This window comes from Salvia splendens, chromosome 17 (genome assembly GCF_004379255.2).
Source record: "Salvia splendens isolate huo1 chromosome 17, SspV2, whole genome shotgun sequence".
Classification (NCBI taxonomy): Eukaryota; Viridiplantae; Streptophyta; class Magnoliopsida; order Lamiales; family Lamiaceae; genus Salvia; species Salvia splendens.
The window spans coordinates 627533-644327 of record NC_056048.1 but is presented as its reverse complement, the minus strand read 5'-3'; the positions used below and the strand labels follow the sequence as shown (position 1 = coordinate 644327).

Sequence of the window (16795 nt, the reverse complement as noted above, 5' to 3'; positions counted from 1 at the left end):
CCCTTATCGGGATGTAAATTTACCATGTCCGCCCCCTCCGTTTACCTCCGGCGTCGCCCCGAACAACAAAAAAAATAGCCATGTCCGCACTAAACCAAACTAATACTATATATTCCGCCCCCTCCATTTTCGGATCCTGGATCCGCCACTGCTTCAGATCTTCCAGCTGCTTTCAGCAGATGCCATTGTTTGTGCCGGAAAACAATAAATCTTCCAATATTCATATTACCACAATAACAATAAAATACCACTAAACAAAATCATGTGACACCCCACATTTTTGGCTCTCAATTTTTTCACTGTAGTCATGTGATGAAAATCCCAAATATAATCATGGTTCATTCACCCCACCATTTCCCCACATTTCACTAATTACATCAAATCAAGTTGACTTAACTACAATAACCTCGGTAGTTGTACCTAGCCCGAATCCGAATTATTACAATAATTAAAACAAGTTAAAAAACGTTTTATTTTCTTTATTGTTTTTATTTTCTTAATTAGAAAAATTGAGATGAAAGCAAATTAATTAAATGGCCGCCGCAAAGAGCCTGGCCGCATCAAACATACATATATATTGATTGGTTGCGTAGAGCGGTGATAGCGGCACGTGCTCACGTGCCGGCCTCCTGTGGGGCCCTCCTCTTTAACAAAGAACATCGTCGGCTCCTCTCCCGTTCCGCCACGTGTCTCGCTCCCAACGCAAGCATCCATCTTTTCGGAAAAGAAGAAATTGGAAATTTTGAATTGAAAAAGCGTGTGGCCGTCAATCGCATTCGTATAATGATAGGTGTATGTAAAGAAGATTCCGTGTAGCAAAAGGATAATACTCGTAATTAATAAATTATGAATAGTGTTATTTAGTAAAATATACTCATGTTTCATTATAGTTGTGGCGTTTCTTTTTAGTTGTTCTTTTACAAAAAATAATAATAAATAGTTAAAATGGAGAGAAAATAAAATAAGAAAGAAAATAATAAAATAAGAGAGTGAATAATATAGAAGAGAATATATCTATATTATTCTCTTACTTACTTTAATTTCTCTCTACTCTAACTATTTATTAATATCATTTTCGCAAAATAACGGCCGAATAGAAACGCCTCACTTATAGTGTGAGGGATGTGGTAGTATTTCATTCGTTTCAATAAATATGTTTATTTCAAAAAGATAAGATGTTAGAATTTACTCATATTATTTAGTGTGTAGCTAATAAAGATTTCATGTTGCAGAAGGATAATAAATTGAGTCATGCTATTTGATTATATTATAATTCACCATGAAACATAATCTATAAAGATATTTCAGTTATTGGATAACACAAGATTTTAGAGTGTACTATGTAGCTAATGAAGATTTCGTATATCAACAAGCTAAAAGATGTTTCAATTTTGGACAACGTAAATGAGATTTTAGAATGTACTACTCAATTAGTGTGTACCTAATGGAGATTTCGTGTAGCAAAAGGATAATAAAAACAATTAGTATAATTTGGCCATATTAGTCAGTCATATAACACAGTTTATCCATCTCAATAAAGATTTTTATTTACTGGTTAAATGAGATTTACAATGCGTTGCCAATTAATGTGTTAAATACGACGAGAAAAATTATTGAATGTATTAGTGTAAAAACATTTGTTGAAGTAATAAGCAGAGAAAGAAGATACAATTAGCTCTATAATGATGCAAGATTTCTTAAAAATAAAATGTGGCATTTTTATTGAGACAGATAAAAAAGTGAAATGCCTTCATTAGAACAGATGAATTATTTTAAAGATGATTTATCTCTGACATTTCTTTATCTAGCATTATTCTACTTAAACAATAAATTATTTAGTCATATTTATATATTTGGCAATATACATTCTATTTTTTTGGCATCACGGATTTAGGAAATATAAGAAAATATGATTGAAAAATATTAATGCAATATTGATCTCATTCTCATATTTTTATTATATAATTATATGAGTGAAATAAGTTAATAAAATGCAGTAAGACATATATATCAAATATAATAAAAAAAATACGTGATGTTGATCGTTTTAAAATAACAAAATAAGATACGTACTTAATAACAAATGGAGTATTAGACAAAGAAATGGATATAGTTTATATCTAAACCATAATATAGACAAATAGTACTAACTACACTTTTTTTATATTATAGGTTAATTACATTTTAATTATTGCCGACTATATTATAAATTTATGATCTATTCCCCAATAGAGAGGAGGGATATACAACTTTTATTATAAACTACTCATATATAGATTATACAGCTAATAACTAATTTTACATACCCTTTTTTCCTTCTATAAATACTTCCACCACACTCATTTCAAAACCGAAACCAACTGTTTTTTTCAATTTTATTTATTAAATTCAACATTCTCTCTCTAAATGGAGTGGAAGAGGGGTCCGGTAATCGGCCGCGGCTCCACCGCCGCAGTTTCGCTCGCCACCACCGCCTCCGGCGACCTCTTCGCCGTCAAATCAGCGGAGCTCTCTTCCTCCACCTCCTTGCGCAACGAGCAGGCTCTGATTTCTCAGCTCTGCTCTCCCTTCATAGTGAAATGCTTCGGCTCCGAAATCGCGCGGGAGAGAGACGAGTTCGTCTTCAACGTTTTCCTCGAGTACGTCTCCGGCGGCACGCTCTCCGATCTGATCAGAAGCAATGGCGGCTCTCTCGATGAAATCACGATCAGATTCTACGCGGATCAGATTGCGAGGGGGCTAAATTACCTCCACCGCGTCGGAATCGTGCACTGCGATGTAAAAGGGGAGAATCTCCTGATCGCCGGCGACGGCGGGCTGAAAATCGCCGATTTCGGATGCGCGAAGCACGCAGCCGGCGGCGGCGGCGGATTCGCCGGAACGCCGGCGTATATGTCGCCGGAGGCGGCGCGCGGCGAGGAGCAGGGGTTTCCGGCGGATGTGTGGGCGATGGGGTGCACGATCGTCGAGATGGCGACCGGAGCGAATCCGTGGTCGGGGATGAAGGATCCGGCGGCGGCGCTGTACAGAGTGGGGTACTCCGGCGACTCGCCGGCGATCCCGGGGTGGCTCTCCGGCGAGGCGAGGGATTTCGTGGCGAAGTGCCTCGTGCGGGATTCCGAGGAGCGGTGGACGGCGGCAGAGCTGCTAGGGCACCCGTTCCTCGCCTCCGCTGCAGCGGAGGCGAGCAACGAGGTTAGGAAGTCGACGAAGAGATCGCCGACGAGTGTGATGGATCAGTGCTTTTGGGATGAATTGGAGGTCCCGGATTGTGCATCGGATCCGACGGAGAGTCCTTTGACTTCGGACTCTCCGGTCAGGAGGATCAGGTGCTTGATCGGAGACGGATTGAATTTGGATTTCTCGGCGGCGGCGGAGGAGGGCTGGATAACGGTGAGGGACAATGGGATGGGAATTGAAGGAGTTGTTGAGTTGAATTATGAAGAATTGTTGAATGGAGATAGTTTTAGGGATTTGGGGATTGGTGGAGAAGAGATGGAAGGTTTAATTGAAGTTCAGGAATCATTGTTTCATTCAAATTGGGCTGAAATTAGTAGTAGCAATATTGATGTTAGTAGTTTAGAATATATTCTTGGTGATAGTGATGCACATGATTCTGTACTAATAAGTGTGGCTTTGGAAATAACAGTTATGAAGGATTTTTGTGATACAAATCAACTTTTTAATGCTATCCTTTTTGTGTTTTCATTTTCCTCTCTCTTATACTCTATATTACTGCAATCTTCTCGTGATTCATATCAACTTTTTAATGCTACCTATTTTTGTGTTTTCATTTTCAACTTTAGCAAAACAAGCAATTTTTGTAGTGTGAACAAGTACATATTTTATTTGTAATTAGATTTAGGATTCAAATATCACTATTTCCTTTACTCATTTTTTCTAAAAAATCTTTATTTAGACTACAATACGTGTACAATGATTTACTATCATCTAAGCGGAAAGTAAACGAAAATGAATGAAATTAGGACATTTTGTTGAAACAAATAGTATTGGAATAAATTCTTGAAGAAGTTTTCTTTCCTTGAAAGCGATGAATGGATTTTTCTGCATTTCTAGAATTGTAAACGCATAATTCTATTATTCCACGCATTGAATTTAAAAAAAAAAAAGAATGTTGGAGAAGGTATAAAATTGGACGGTGGTGACATGGAGGGATTAGAGTTGACTCCGTGTAAGTACAGTAAGTCAAGTGTGAACAACCCTTTGACCTATAAAAGTCAACCACACCATTCATGTTCAGACCTCTAATGTGAACTCGAAGGACTATGGAGAATATTTAGCTCCATACTAGTATATAATTCTAGAAATGGGAAAACGTCAACACCTTTGTGCTTGAATTGGCAAAGTCAACCGCTACTTTATTTGCAATAATATACATAGCAGATTCAGAAAATGAAACGAATTCGGATTCAGAAAATGAAACTCGCCAAAGCATGTTGTGCCAGCATTAGAGGCATCAGAAGAGATGATTGAGGCTGTGTGGTAATCGTCACTGTCACTCTCAAAGCTGCCAGTGAGGTTGCCAACACCTTTGAAGGCCAAATTTAATGAAATTTTCCCGTCTTCGTGATCTAGCAGTGGGATCAATTGCCCCGATCTCACCTAGATCCACAAAGTCAACTACGAAACGGAAGTGGAGTTTGTAGATGAAGTAGGTTTGGATTGTTTGAAGTGGAACTTGTGTGACAAAAGGGAGTTGGGCTTGTTCAATTGTTGGCTCAAAAAGTAAGTAAAAAGCCAATGTGTATTATTATACGCAATTGGTGGTTGGGTTTGAAGGTGAAGACTTATCCATAAAACAAGAAATAAAGAAAGAAAAGAAGCTGTGCGGTGTGACCAAGCACCGACCCTTTTGGTGTTGTCTAGTCCTTTCCATTCCTAAGATTTGTCAACAACCTCTAATAATTTCCATCTAATTTTAAATAAGAATTCGCCACTTTAGGTAGACTCACGACATATAGTTTGATATCACATAAACATATGAGGCGAGATTTTTGAGACGGTAGGATCAATCGTCTACCATTCATTGAAGTGTACCTGATACTAATACGTGAATGAAGACCAACCAAAACGAGTGAGATTTCATGTGAATGTCTCACCAACTTTGTCACCCTATTTAGAGCTGAAAAAGAATTCCTTTAAATCAAATTCTAAATGGATAGCCAAATCATAATGAAGCTACCATCATATTTAACCCAACAAGGCATATCCTCTCTTGGAGAGGAAAGTAGGTTGCCTTAGCCAAAATGCACACCTAAATAAAGAGAGAATATTTATATCATGGTCCATTTCACTACAAAACTTCCTCAACCCTATTGATGGAGTAATTGTTCTCTTCCGTTACTTAGTGAAATCTTATAGTTGAGTGCTTCAATTTTCATGTTTAGGTAACAATTTTCATTACAAATATATAATTTTTTATTAAAGGGTAAAGGGTCGATTTTGCAAGACAATTTATTCTAAAAATGAAACGATGGGTACCAAATACTAGGTTTAGGTGGGACATTTTCGGGTAAACGTTCCCCAATGATGGAACATAATCAACCCTTGTAAAATCTCTAAAATAATCATACACTAGACGGCTGGTTTCGTTATATGATTGAATATTTAAAGAACATATCCTACAAGTTTTAGGATCAGATAATTCATCCAAGTAAAGGGTATAAATCAACTTATATTGTTTTAGTCTATCGATCATTTCACCCAAAATAAATGCCTTCAATACGTTAGAAAGCAAAAACACTCGATCTTCAACTCATACCAACAACATTATACGAAGGTTGGTCAGCATAAAATTTCTATGACAAGTTATAAATCCATCAACTCCAAATGTAGACAAGTCAGCAAGGGTTGGCAGCTTATGTCCAAACACAACCTAAAAATGTAAGAACATGTAATGCTACACCAACCACACAGGGCTTGTCCAGCTTTGGCTGTAACTTAAATGTAAACAAGCACTATATCCAGCTTCTCTGCTAAGTTAACTGAACAATGAGATCCTGAATCCTGACAGCTAATTTTGTAAAATCTTGTCAAGTGCCACGGGCCAATACGAACCCCACCGTCAAAGTATACACTAGGAGAAAAGGATAAGAGTAGGACCGGATATAAATCCAGGGCCATTGATTCAAGAGAGAGGAGTTCTAAAAATAACTCATATCATCTGTATATATCTTGATGGAACCCTTTTCCTACTTGCCCCTTAAGTTGAAATATCAATTCTTTTCTCATGTTAATTTCATATAAATCTACAGCTTGGTGCAAGGTACCCAGATATCACATCTAAGGTGGAGTCTCACCAAATGTGAATGGGTGCATGCCTCGGCCCAGCTAAGGCACACCGACGCGATAGTCTCATGTTTAGAGTTTAAAGTTCCTTGGTCCACATGCATTTGGGCTTCTTGAGGCTTGAAAATGAATTGGCTTTCATATTTAAGCATCTCTTTGAAGCAGGCCATGTGAAAACAGCCACAATTAAGACTCCCTCTCCTCTCACCTTTTATTTCTCTTTCATTTAATTATTAGACTTTAATTTGGGAGTTAAAGACTTATACCTAGTTATGAACCTATGATTTTCATGTGATTTTACTTGCTATGGTTTGATGTTATTTACCATTATAGGTATGAAGTTCATGTGTTTTTTTATGATTTAAGCCTCACAGGCCATTGGAAAATGTCTCGAGGCTTAAGACGCATTTTAAAACCTTGACCTACGACGAGGCGCACACACATTTCTTGAGCACCGCTCACATATAGTATCTATTAGTTTTTTTTACACATTTATTTTGATTCTATTACCTCATAAATAGTTATTGAAATAATTATTTTTTTTACAAATTACATATATAAAACTTAAAGCTCTGGGAAGAGGTAGCCTGAAACACTACCTAGAGTTCCAAGTTTAATCAGTCCCACATGACTCCAGATAATGTGTACACTATATTCATGTCACCGATCAAGATTCAGTGGCTTTTTAGCATCTAATTCGTATAACACGAAGCAATTGATGATAGGGACAATTGTACGGTAAGGCCAGAAGCAGCCTAACAGTTTTACATATGCACACAGATATCAGTAAATTCTCATTGATAACAAATTTCAAGGATAGCAAATCATTCATCAGAATCCACTGCATTACAGTCTACCTAGAAAAACATAGCAAACCAGAATGATAAATGCAGGGTTATTAACCTCCACAAAGCTGTTAGCATCCTGTTTCCATTAGCTTGAATCGTCATCATCCTCAGCTTTAGCCTTGCCCTTCGTCTTTGCTTCCTCCGACTTATGCTCGGACCTCTTAATGGCTTCCATGTGCTTCCTCAACATGCGAACCTCCTTAATGTAGTAATGGATTCTATCGATCATCAACGCCAGGAATAGAGCAAATCCTGCAAATCGGTCGAGTTTTCCTCTCAATTTCACTCTTACAGCTTCCAAAAAATCACAAATTATACCAGACATCATTACATCAGCTCACATTTTGCTTTTTTGGATTATAACCTTCAATCAGTGCAACCTCTTACAAATGAATGCAATGATAAAATTTGTTACTGTATAATCAACAGCATTCTCCTCTTAATTTCACTCTTATAGCCTATAGGTTCCTAACAGTGACAAATTTCTACTAGACATCATTACACCTGCTCACATTTTGCTTTTTAGAACTATAACCTTCAACCAATGCAACCTCTTGCAGATGAGTGTTACTATATAATTCGATATAATCAACCCCATTTTCCTCCGAATTTCAATTCCAAACAGTCACAAATTTCTACTACACATCATTACATCAGCCCCCATTTTGCATTTTAGAACCTTCAATCAACAACACAGCCTCTTGCAAAATGCAAATGAATATACTGATACAATCAATTAATCATTCAACAACTCGATAACCAACCGGATGATTCGAATAATCACATAAACAGAAGACCCCAACGCATAACGTCAATTTCAATATCCCCAAACAATAACTGTTCAATCATTGTATCTCTAGGTCAATTAATCAAAATCACAATCATAATTTTCACACCAAAAGGGGAAACCTCACTGAGGCAAGGGTATAAAGAGAGGGAGAGATTAATTAACCTAAAAGCGATGCTTCGAGGAGCTGATTAGCCAGGAGAACCTGATCGGTCGGATTGACCGCGCCGCCGCCTTCAACGGTGCGGGTCTGGATGGTGGTGATGTTGTAGATAAGCGACATCATGATGACGAAGAGAGTGCCGCCGGCGGTGGAGGCGACCACGGGGCCGCGGCCCTGCTTGAGGCGGTCGAGCAGCATCAGCAGCGGCTTCCTCAGCGGCGTCCGGAAAAGTAGGACCAAAATCACTGCCACTTCTCCGAACACCAGAGCGTAGAGAGGCTGGATCATTTTTCTCACACAGTTTTTCGTGCGGGTGTGTGTGGTTTTTTGGGGAGGGAGGGGGGTGTTGAAAGAGAATTTAAGAGTTTCGGTGTGGAATTGAAGATTCGTTGGGAAAGTTGAGAGTACCACTAGTGGCGCGGAATTCCCAAAATCACCTCCTGCCACGTCATACGGACTTTTCACTGCACTGTCACGTCATAAGGACTTCTCACTGCACAGTGGCGGACATCCCCAAGGACTTCCCGAAAGACTTTCCACAATTAAAAAAATCACAAATTCACAAATTAAACAATTTCTGTAATTAACGGAATTAAAATTTCGACACAAATAGGGGGAAAAAATTTCATCAAATAAAACAAAAATTAAAGTATATTTCACCAAATTAAAAAAAACATTTCAATTATTAAAAACTACATCAACGACGATCCCTCCGCTGTCATACTTCTTCAATAATATCGTTCTGGAGCCGAACATGGGTTTGTCTTTGGCTCATGTCGGCAAATGCACGGACTCGATCGACATCGTCATGGGGTATCCCCATGCGTACATTGCTAGTGGCCACGCCGTGGCTTGGATCCGCAGCACCAACATCATCATTGGTCCAATCAGTCAGTGCTGGAACTTCATCTTCGACAATCATGTTGTGCATGATAATACATGCGTACATGATGTCGGCGATGCTGTCAACATACCACAACTGTGTTGGACCCTTCACTGCCGCCCATCGAGTCTGGAGCACACCAAATGCCCGCTCCACATCTTTGTGCGCTGCCTCCTGGCGACCCGCAAAATATATCTTCTTTTCATCTGCTGGGCATCTGATTGTCTTCACAAAGACGGGCCACATAGGGTATATCCCATCCGCAAAATAATAGCTCATATTGTGCTGGTTGCCGTTGGCGATGAAGTTGACGGCCGGACCAACGCCGATGCACTGCTCGTTGAAAAGGGGCGACGACTGGAGGACGTTGATGTCGTTGTTAGACCCGGCTACTCCAAAATAGGCATGCCAAATCCATAGCCGGTAGTCAGCTACCGCTTCAAAGATCATCGTGGGATTCTTGGCCTTGAAACTAGTAGTGTACATCCCTTTCCAGGAAGCGGGGCAGTTCTTCCATTCCCAGTGCATACAATCTATGATGCCTAACATCCCCGGAAACCCGTGCTGATTCCCGTGCATATCCAGCAGAGCCTGACAATCTTCGGGGGTAAGCCTCCGAAGACACCTATCCCCGTATATCTCCCTAACGCCCTGACAAAATACTCCAGGCAATCGCGGGCAGTCGTCTCGCTGATGTGGAGGTACTCGTCGAACATGTCGGCCGCGCTTCCGTATGTCAGCTTCCTGATTGCGACAGTGCACTTCTGAATCGGCGTGTGGCCGAGCTTACTAGCCGCATCCTCTCGCACCCTGAAATACCCGTATCGACGCTCCAAAGCGCCCACGATACGTAGAAAGAGCGGACGATGAATCCTAAATCGTTGCCGGAACAGGTTCTCCCCGAATCGTGGCTCCGGCGCAAAGTAATCCTCATACAACCGAGCGTGGGCAGCGAGGTGGTCCCGGGGTATTATAGTTCGACGATGAATGGGTCGAGGTACCGCCGGCGCCAAGGCCGCTTGTTCCTCCCTCTCCGCTGATTCCAGCACACGTGCATGAATTAGACGCATCATGTGTTCATAATGCCAACCACTACCACTACCACTACTAGCCATTCCAGATATATAAAAGAAATGTAGAGAGAGAAACTTGTTAAAACAAGTGGTGCGAATGAAATGCAGTTCAACGAGCCGTATATATAGAAATTTGTTAAAAAAAATTTAATGCAATAAATGGGAATTCCGCGTGGACGTCTGTGGGAGTCAATGCAATGGCGGACATCCGCACGCCCGTCGAGACGGAATTCCGCGTAACGCCGCGGAACTGCGGTGTCCTTGGCGGAATTCCGTATCCATGCATACCATGCATAATGGAGGACGTCCGCTGCGAAATTCTGGCACGCCGGTCAGAATTTCGCTAGTACGGGCGCCATTGCTGATGCTCTAAAGGGCGAAAGAAAAGTATCAGAATATAGGGGACGTGGCCTAACCATAGAGGACCACCTGTCTATTACGTGTAATTTTCTAGTCATTTTGTTGGACCGGCTGGTGTTGCTGTCTGCCCGAAAACCGTCGGTTCCGATTCTGAATTGATAATTTCGATCAGTGGAACCGAAACCGCCTGTCAAAAATTTCAAGCGCTTGTGGTCTGGAGAAGTCTATCTAATTCAATCGACTACGTAAAATCTACCACAATCTATAAGTTTTAGAGCGGAACATTTCTATTGGATAAATTGGTTAAATTGATCGTCGAAGGCCTAAGATAATCGAAGCATTTCTATTAGACAAATGGGTCGTCGATCAATTAGGATAAAATTGACCATTCTAATTTAACCTTATATCACTGCAATCATGATTCAGTGACCATTTTTCATCAACAAATATCTTTATCATTAGCACTATACTAAATATATAAAATTCTGGAAATTATATTCGTTATTTATGGTTATTAATATCGAACTATATATAACGATGACAATTGAAAAGGTTAATCTTAAACCGTAAACAATACCGTGATTCATTCTCACATATCCCGTTATAGTATCATCTAAATTTTGGGCCTATCTTAGGAGTTTAGCTAATATTGGGCCTCCGGAATATGGGCCTAATGGGCCAAAAATCCGATAGTGGACCATAACGCATTATCTGATTTAGGCTGAAGCAGAGTAAATTTAGATGAAGACCAACGACCAAGGTACCGAAGAAGGTGGCACAAACTGCGGCGATTCCAATGGCGGCGGCATTCTCTCCTCCTCTACAGTTCTCCTCTACTCCTTCATCAGCTTCCGCCTTCTCCGGCGATTCTCCTTCTGTTCATTCGCTTAACTTTAACCCTCTCAAATTGAGACCTTCCAGAGCATTTTCAGTCCGCGCCTCCGCAGATGACTCCGGTATTCTCTATCTCCATCATCATACTGTCTATGGAAAGTATTTGAGAATGAGTTGACGTGTTTTGATTTTGATAAGTGAAATGTCGGAGCTGAATTTGCTTTGATTTTGAAGTTTTCCCCTATTGTTTCCGATACTTCGTTATGACCTATTCCGATTTTATGCTGAATCCGTGGCAGTGGTGACGTTGCTTGATTACGGTGCGGGGAATGTGCGCAGTGTCAGAAATGCAATTCGATTTCTCGGCTACGACATCAAAGATGTAACTTTTCTCAATCCTATCGTTTCCTTTTTATTTCCCCTTCGTTTTCTGTTATTCCAGTTCAGCTAGTGAAATTTCTGTATCTCCATTGCAAGATAATATAGTCTATTTCAGCTGGAGAAGGTTTGAAGATATGATACTAGGAATTGTGTTTTTTAGATAGGTTTACACAGATCCTAATTTCTCTACTTTCTGGCCTTGGTCTCTTAGGTGCAAAAACCAGAGGATATATTGAATGCCAAGCGACTTGTTTTTCCTGGTGTTGGTGCATTTGCACCTGCCATGGATGTTTTGGAAAAGAAAGGGTAAAGATATTTAGATTGCGAATTATGTTTCAGTGCTTTAATATGATAATTCTTCAGCCTTTTGTGTCCGGTTTTATGTATGTTTGTGTCACTAATTTATGCTGCTTGGAATTTAGTGGGCAGTGCTACACTGTTACAGTTAAAGCTGTTACTTTGTATTTTTAAGTTCTATGGATTGCCTTGTGCTTAATGCACATGATTATATAAACAACCAGGATTATTCATTATATTCTCTCATTAAAGTTTTTATTTTAAGTTGAATCACTGGTTAACTCAATGATTCACTAACTATTTGTAGACTGGCTGAGGCACTTTGCACTTACATTGAACAAGATCGTCCCTTTCTAGGCATTTGTCTTGGATTGCAGCTACTTTTTGAGTCAAGTGAGGAAAATGGACCAGGTAGTTATTTAACGCTCCTTTTGTTATTTCAAGCAGATGCATTATGCTTAACATATTATACATCTTTCTCTAGAATTTTTTAGAATCAGTTAGTGAACTTGTTGAATAATTCTTTGTGACCTGCTATTGTTTTTTCCCTTGCTTGTATTTCCCATGTGGTACAAGTTTCAAACATTTAGTATTTGTTTGTGTTCAACGAAAATGTATAGAAATGTTGTGCATTTTTGGTTCCCAGTTTCTTATTCATAGATGATACCAATCAGACAGGAAGTGGATTGTGCTAGGCACTGCTCATTGATTTACTTAATTACTTTTAGTACTTGTTGATTATTGATGATGCCTGCTTAGTCTAGCTAATTTACTGCCATTATTTTCAGTCAAAGGTCTCGGTTTGATCCCTGGAGTCGTTGGACGTTTTGATTCGTCAAATGGTTTCAGAGTACCTCATATTGGCTGGAATGCTGTGAAAGTCACAAAAGACTCCCAAATTTTGGATGATATTGGAAACCGTCATGTCTACTTTGTCCATTCTTATCGTGCAACCCCTGTAATATATCTTTTACATTAGCTTGCTTATGAGTTTTTTTATTTCAATTTCTCATTTCCTGCGGCCTTACATTTCAAGTGTCTGCTTCTTTTTTCTTATCTTATGTAGTCAGATGATAATAAAGAATGGATATCTTCGACATGCAACTATGATAGTGATTTTATAGCTTCCATAAGAAGGGGAAATGTTCATGCAGTTCAGTTCCATCCTGAAAAGAGTGGTGGTAAGAACTTCCGAGTTGTTGCGAAATTAAAGAAATTAAAAGGGAATAAAACTGAAATTTAGTCTCCTTAGTCCGTATTTGTTCTAGCCATGCAAATATACATAACTTACATTTTCGGGGTGGTTTCTGCAGAAGCTGGCCTCTCTGTCCTGAAAAGGTTTTTGTATCCGAAGTCTGAAATTACAAAGGTATCAATTACCAGAATATTCTTCCTTTTATATCAGATATTCCTATAACCAAATAACATACTGATATCTTCTTGTGAAGAAAGGTGCCAGTTAAAGGGAGGGCATCCAAACTTGCCAAGAGGGTAAGTGATGTAGTCAGTCAGTGCTGGCATAATAGTTATAATTCAATTAATTGAATGCAACTTAAAGTCACAAGTTCAGAAAGAAAATGCCTCAATTTTGAGCAGCATAATAATTAATTTCAGTAGCTGTTTTCTTACCTAGTTCAAACATTATTGTTTGGAATCTTGTGTTACTTATAAACTATATCTGCTTCATGTGTAAAGTCTTAAAAACTTCAGCTGATGCCTTTGAACGAACACAAAAATATCATGTTGTGTAATTGGCTATTTAATATATCAAAATTGGTTTCTACCACCATAACTACAAATAATTGTGTATCTCTTATATCACCTTGACCAGGTCATCGCTTGTCTTGATGTTAGAGCAAATGACAATGGTGATCTTGTTGTAACTAAAGGAGATCAATATGATGTAAGAGAGCAGACGGTCGAAAATGAGGTACCTTAGCATAAATGCTTCATGTATTGGTATTTTATGCCTGATAATATTCTGTCATTCAAATGAAATTATCCATGTTAGTTCTGTTATAGAAAACTCATCTATTTGAGAGAAATAGATGAGTTTCGATTCAATTTGTAACATATATCGGTTTGATGTTCAGAAAATTAACACCTTCTTGATGAAACTAGATTGTATAGTTTGTGTTTGAAATGTGTATCTCCACTTTGTGTGATTGTTTTTTAAGGTGAGAAACCTTGGCAAGCCTGTGGATCTTGCTGGACAATACTACACTGATGGAGCAGATGAGGTATGTCCTTTCCTTTAATAATGTCATATAGAGTAGAATTTAGGGGAAGGCAAAATGAATGAACCCAAACAAACCTTAAATTTTGCATTTCACAAAAATGGAGCCTAAGATTTTATCTTTCACTATTCCAGGTCAGCTTTCTCAACATTACTGGCTTCCGTGACTTCCCTCTAGGTGATTTACCAATGCTACAGGTTTGTTCTATGTATGTTGTGTAGCTTAATAAGTTGTCTCCTACTTTCATTGGCTTCTTAAAAATAGTTTTGCTAGAACACTGGCAGTTTGTTCTTACATCATGTCTATTAATTTTGCTAGACTATGTTTATTTTTCTGTTTGTCTATCTGTATAGGTGCTGAAGTATGCATCAGAGAATGTTTTTGTTCCCTTGACGGTTGGAGGTGGCATCCGAGATTTTACTGATGGAAATGGCCGGTATGTTCTATATATCGCCACCCATAAAAGAATTTAATTTCTAATTCTTTTATATTGGTAGAGATTTGATTGTAATAGTGTCCTAGAAGAATTCAGTACTTGTACATATACTTATTTTGTTTGATGTTAATAAACAAATGTTTGACAGATACTACTCAAGTTTAGAAGTTGCTTCAGAATATTTCCGATCGGGTGCAGACAAGGTCTCTATTGGAAGTGATGCAGTTTATGCTGCAGAAGAGTATCTAAAAACCAAAGTACTCCCTTCTGTCCTTGTAAATCTTCTGATAATATGGTGTCTGCCTCAAATTCATGTTGCTTTGTTTACTTCTTTAGGTAAAAACTGGAAAGACTAGCATAGAGCAAATCTCTAGAGTATATGGAAATCAGGTGAGGTTTATTATCATCAGCAATAATTTATCCATTCTGTCTTGATGTCTTCACGACATCTAGTAACGAGCTTATAGATCCTTCGTTTATTCCCTTTTGTTCCTATATTTCACATCCGACCATATTTCTGTGCATTTCATGCAACAGGCTGTGGTTATAAGCATTGATCCTCGTCGGGTGTACTTGAAGGATCCTAATGATGTAGAGTTCAAGTCAGTAAGAGTTTCAAAACCAGGTAAATGAGTCTTTTATTTTGTATGTTGCTTTATAAAACTTTACATTAGCTCGATAGCCAGAAGCTTACATTGACTAACTGACAGCACAATCAGTCAACTTATTATTTAAGAGAAAAAACTCAACTTATTCTTTTTTAACATATGGCATATGCACAACTGGTGCTTTATTCAGGTCCTAATGGTGAGCAATTTGCTTGGTACCAGTGCACAGTACGTCTCTGTCGATCTGTTTGTTCTAGGACCATATTTTCCTCAGTTTCTCTATACTTAAATGCTTGAAATCTCCAATTGCTGCTTTTTTTCTAGGTAAATGGTGGGCGAGAAGGTCGATCCATCGGTGCGTATGAGCTTGCAAAAGTTGTGGAAGAACTAGGAGCTGGAGAAATACTCTTAAATTGCATTGACTGTGATGGTAAGATTTATTCTTATGCTTTTGCCTTAAAGGAGTATTTAAATGTTGATGCATTTCGGGTTCAGTGTGTATCTTCGTTCACTGTTTTACCGTTATCTAAGCCTTTTGACGGATTTTCTCTCCCTCTGCTTGTGAGGCGGGAAAAGACATGTCGATTCAAAACACTGCCAAATCTATTTACATTGTTTCCTACGGTCTCTTACCAGGACAAGGTCAAGGCTTTGACATCGATCTAATAAAACTGATCTCAGACGCTGTTAGTATTCCAGTGATAGCAAGTAGTGGTGCTGGGTCTGCTGAGCATTTCTCCGAAGTTTTCTCGAAAACAAATGCCTCCGCTGCCCTTGCTGCCGGCATTTTCCATCGCAAGGAGGTAAAGATTACGAAAGATAATGAGAAACTTTTTGATATTCAGAAAGCATCTAAACAGTTGTATTCTACCTCATGTTTATTTACCCTCAAACATGCCCCCATTGGTTGAGGCTTTTTCCACTTATTTAGCTCCATTTGTTTTATTTGTTGCAGGTTCCCATTCAAGCTGTTAAAGACCACCTACTTAAGGAAGGTGTAGAAGTAAGGGCGTGACAGAAGTGGCCGAGCCAGTGCCGCTCCGGCAGGGGCTTGGATGGTGCTGGACCATGCGGTGGAACGAGATGGGGTTGGGTGGTGAAGAAATCTAGCAAACATGGTGCTTGGGAGATGGAGAAGAAAGAGAAGCAATAAACAACTGCTTTAACTTTCATGATTTAATTGAGGAATCAACTTAAATGTTAAATTCATATCAATGCTATTCCTTTTTCTATAAATATGCTTCTAACTTTTGTTTGTAGCTTCTTATAGTACTTACAGATGCATTTCTTTTCGACACTTATTTATTGAAAATGATGTGGAATTTCATGATACATTTGGCACTTCCACACACTGCAAAAAAAACACACATTGCACACACAATTCATATCATTCCTTCAAAATTCAAATTCAATTTTGTAAGATTCCAATTCCAATTCCAATTTTAATTCCGTGTACCGAAACATACCTTAATATTAACTTTTGTGGTCAGATTAACCTTTTGCTTAAGTAAAATTGTTGTTTATATATGATGACAATCGTATAATTAAAGAACAATAAAAAAAGAAATTATAAATTTAA

At 38.8% G+C, this 16795-nt stretch overlaps 3 protein-coding genes across 4 annotated transcripts; 2 read left to right on the top strand and 1 right to left on the bottom strand.

The window, feature by feature from the left end:
- The first annotated feature begins 2199 nt into the window (after window positions 1-2199).
- Window positions 2200-6329, top strand: LOC121775366 (mitogen-activated protein kinase kinase kinase 18-like). Its single transcript, XM_042172444.1, has 2 exons — window positions 2200-3699; window positions 6276-6329. The coding sequence occupies exons 1-2, from the start codon at window positions 2407-2409 to the stop codon at window positions 6327-6329; spliced, it is 1347 nt and encodes a 448-aa protein (XP_042028378.1). The 5' UTR covers window positions 2200-2406.
- Window positions 6330-7090: 761 nt separating this feature from the next.
- LOC121773528 lies at window positions 7091-8477 on the bottom strand. The gene is made up of 2 exons (XM_042170405.1): window positions 8110-8477; window positions 7091-7409 (listed from the first exon to the last, which is right to left on the bottom strand). Exons 1-2 carry the CDS (start codon window positions 8393-8395, stop codon window positions 7243-7245), a joined length of 453 nt encoding a protein of 150 aa, XP_042026339.1. The 5' UTR covers window positions 8396-8477; the 3' UTR covers window positions 7091-7242.
- Window positions 8478-11178: 2701 nt separating this feature from the next.
- On the top strand, window positions 11179-16475 carry LOC121774928 (imidazole glycerol phosphate synthase hisHF, chloroplastic). Of its 2 annotated transcripts, XM_042171839.1 has the most exons (19): window positions 11179-11379; window positions 11557-11639; window positions 11850-11944; window positions 12243-12346; window positions 12724-12893; window positions 13002-13116; window positions 13249-13304; window positions 13388-13426; window positions 13767-13865; window positions 14113-14175; window positions 14307-14369; window positions 14526-14608; window positions 14757-14865; window positions 14945-14998; window positions 15146-15233; window positions 15407-15444; window positions 15541-15646; window positions 15853-16019; window positions 16172-16475. In XM_042171839.1, the coding sequence occupies exons 1-19, from the start codon at window positions 11220-11222 to the stop codon at window positions 16229-16231; spliced, it is 1752 nt and encodes a 583-aa protein (XP_042027773.1). In that variant the 5' UTR covers window positions 11179-11219; the 3' UTR covers window positions 16232-16475. The 2 variants fall into 2 exon arrangements, 1 of the variants encoding a protein (XP_042027773.1); XR_006045068.1 differs by lacking the exons at window positions 15407-15444; window positions 16172-16475 and having other exon boundaries at window positions 15853-15994.
- The last annotated feature ends 320 nt before the right edge of the window (window positions 16476-16795 follow it).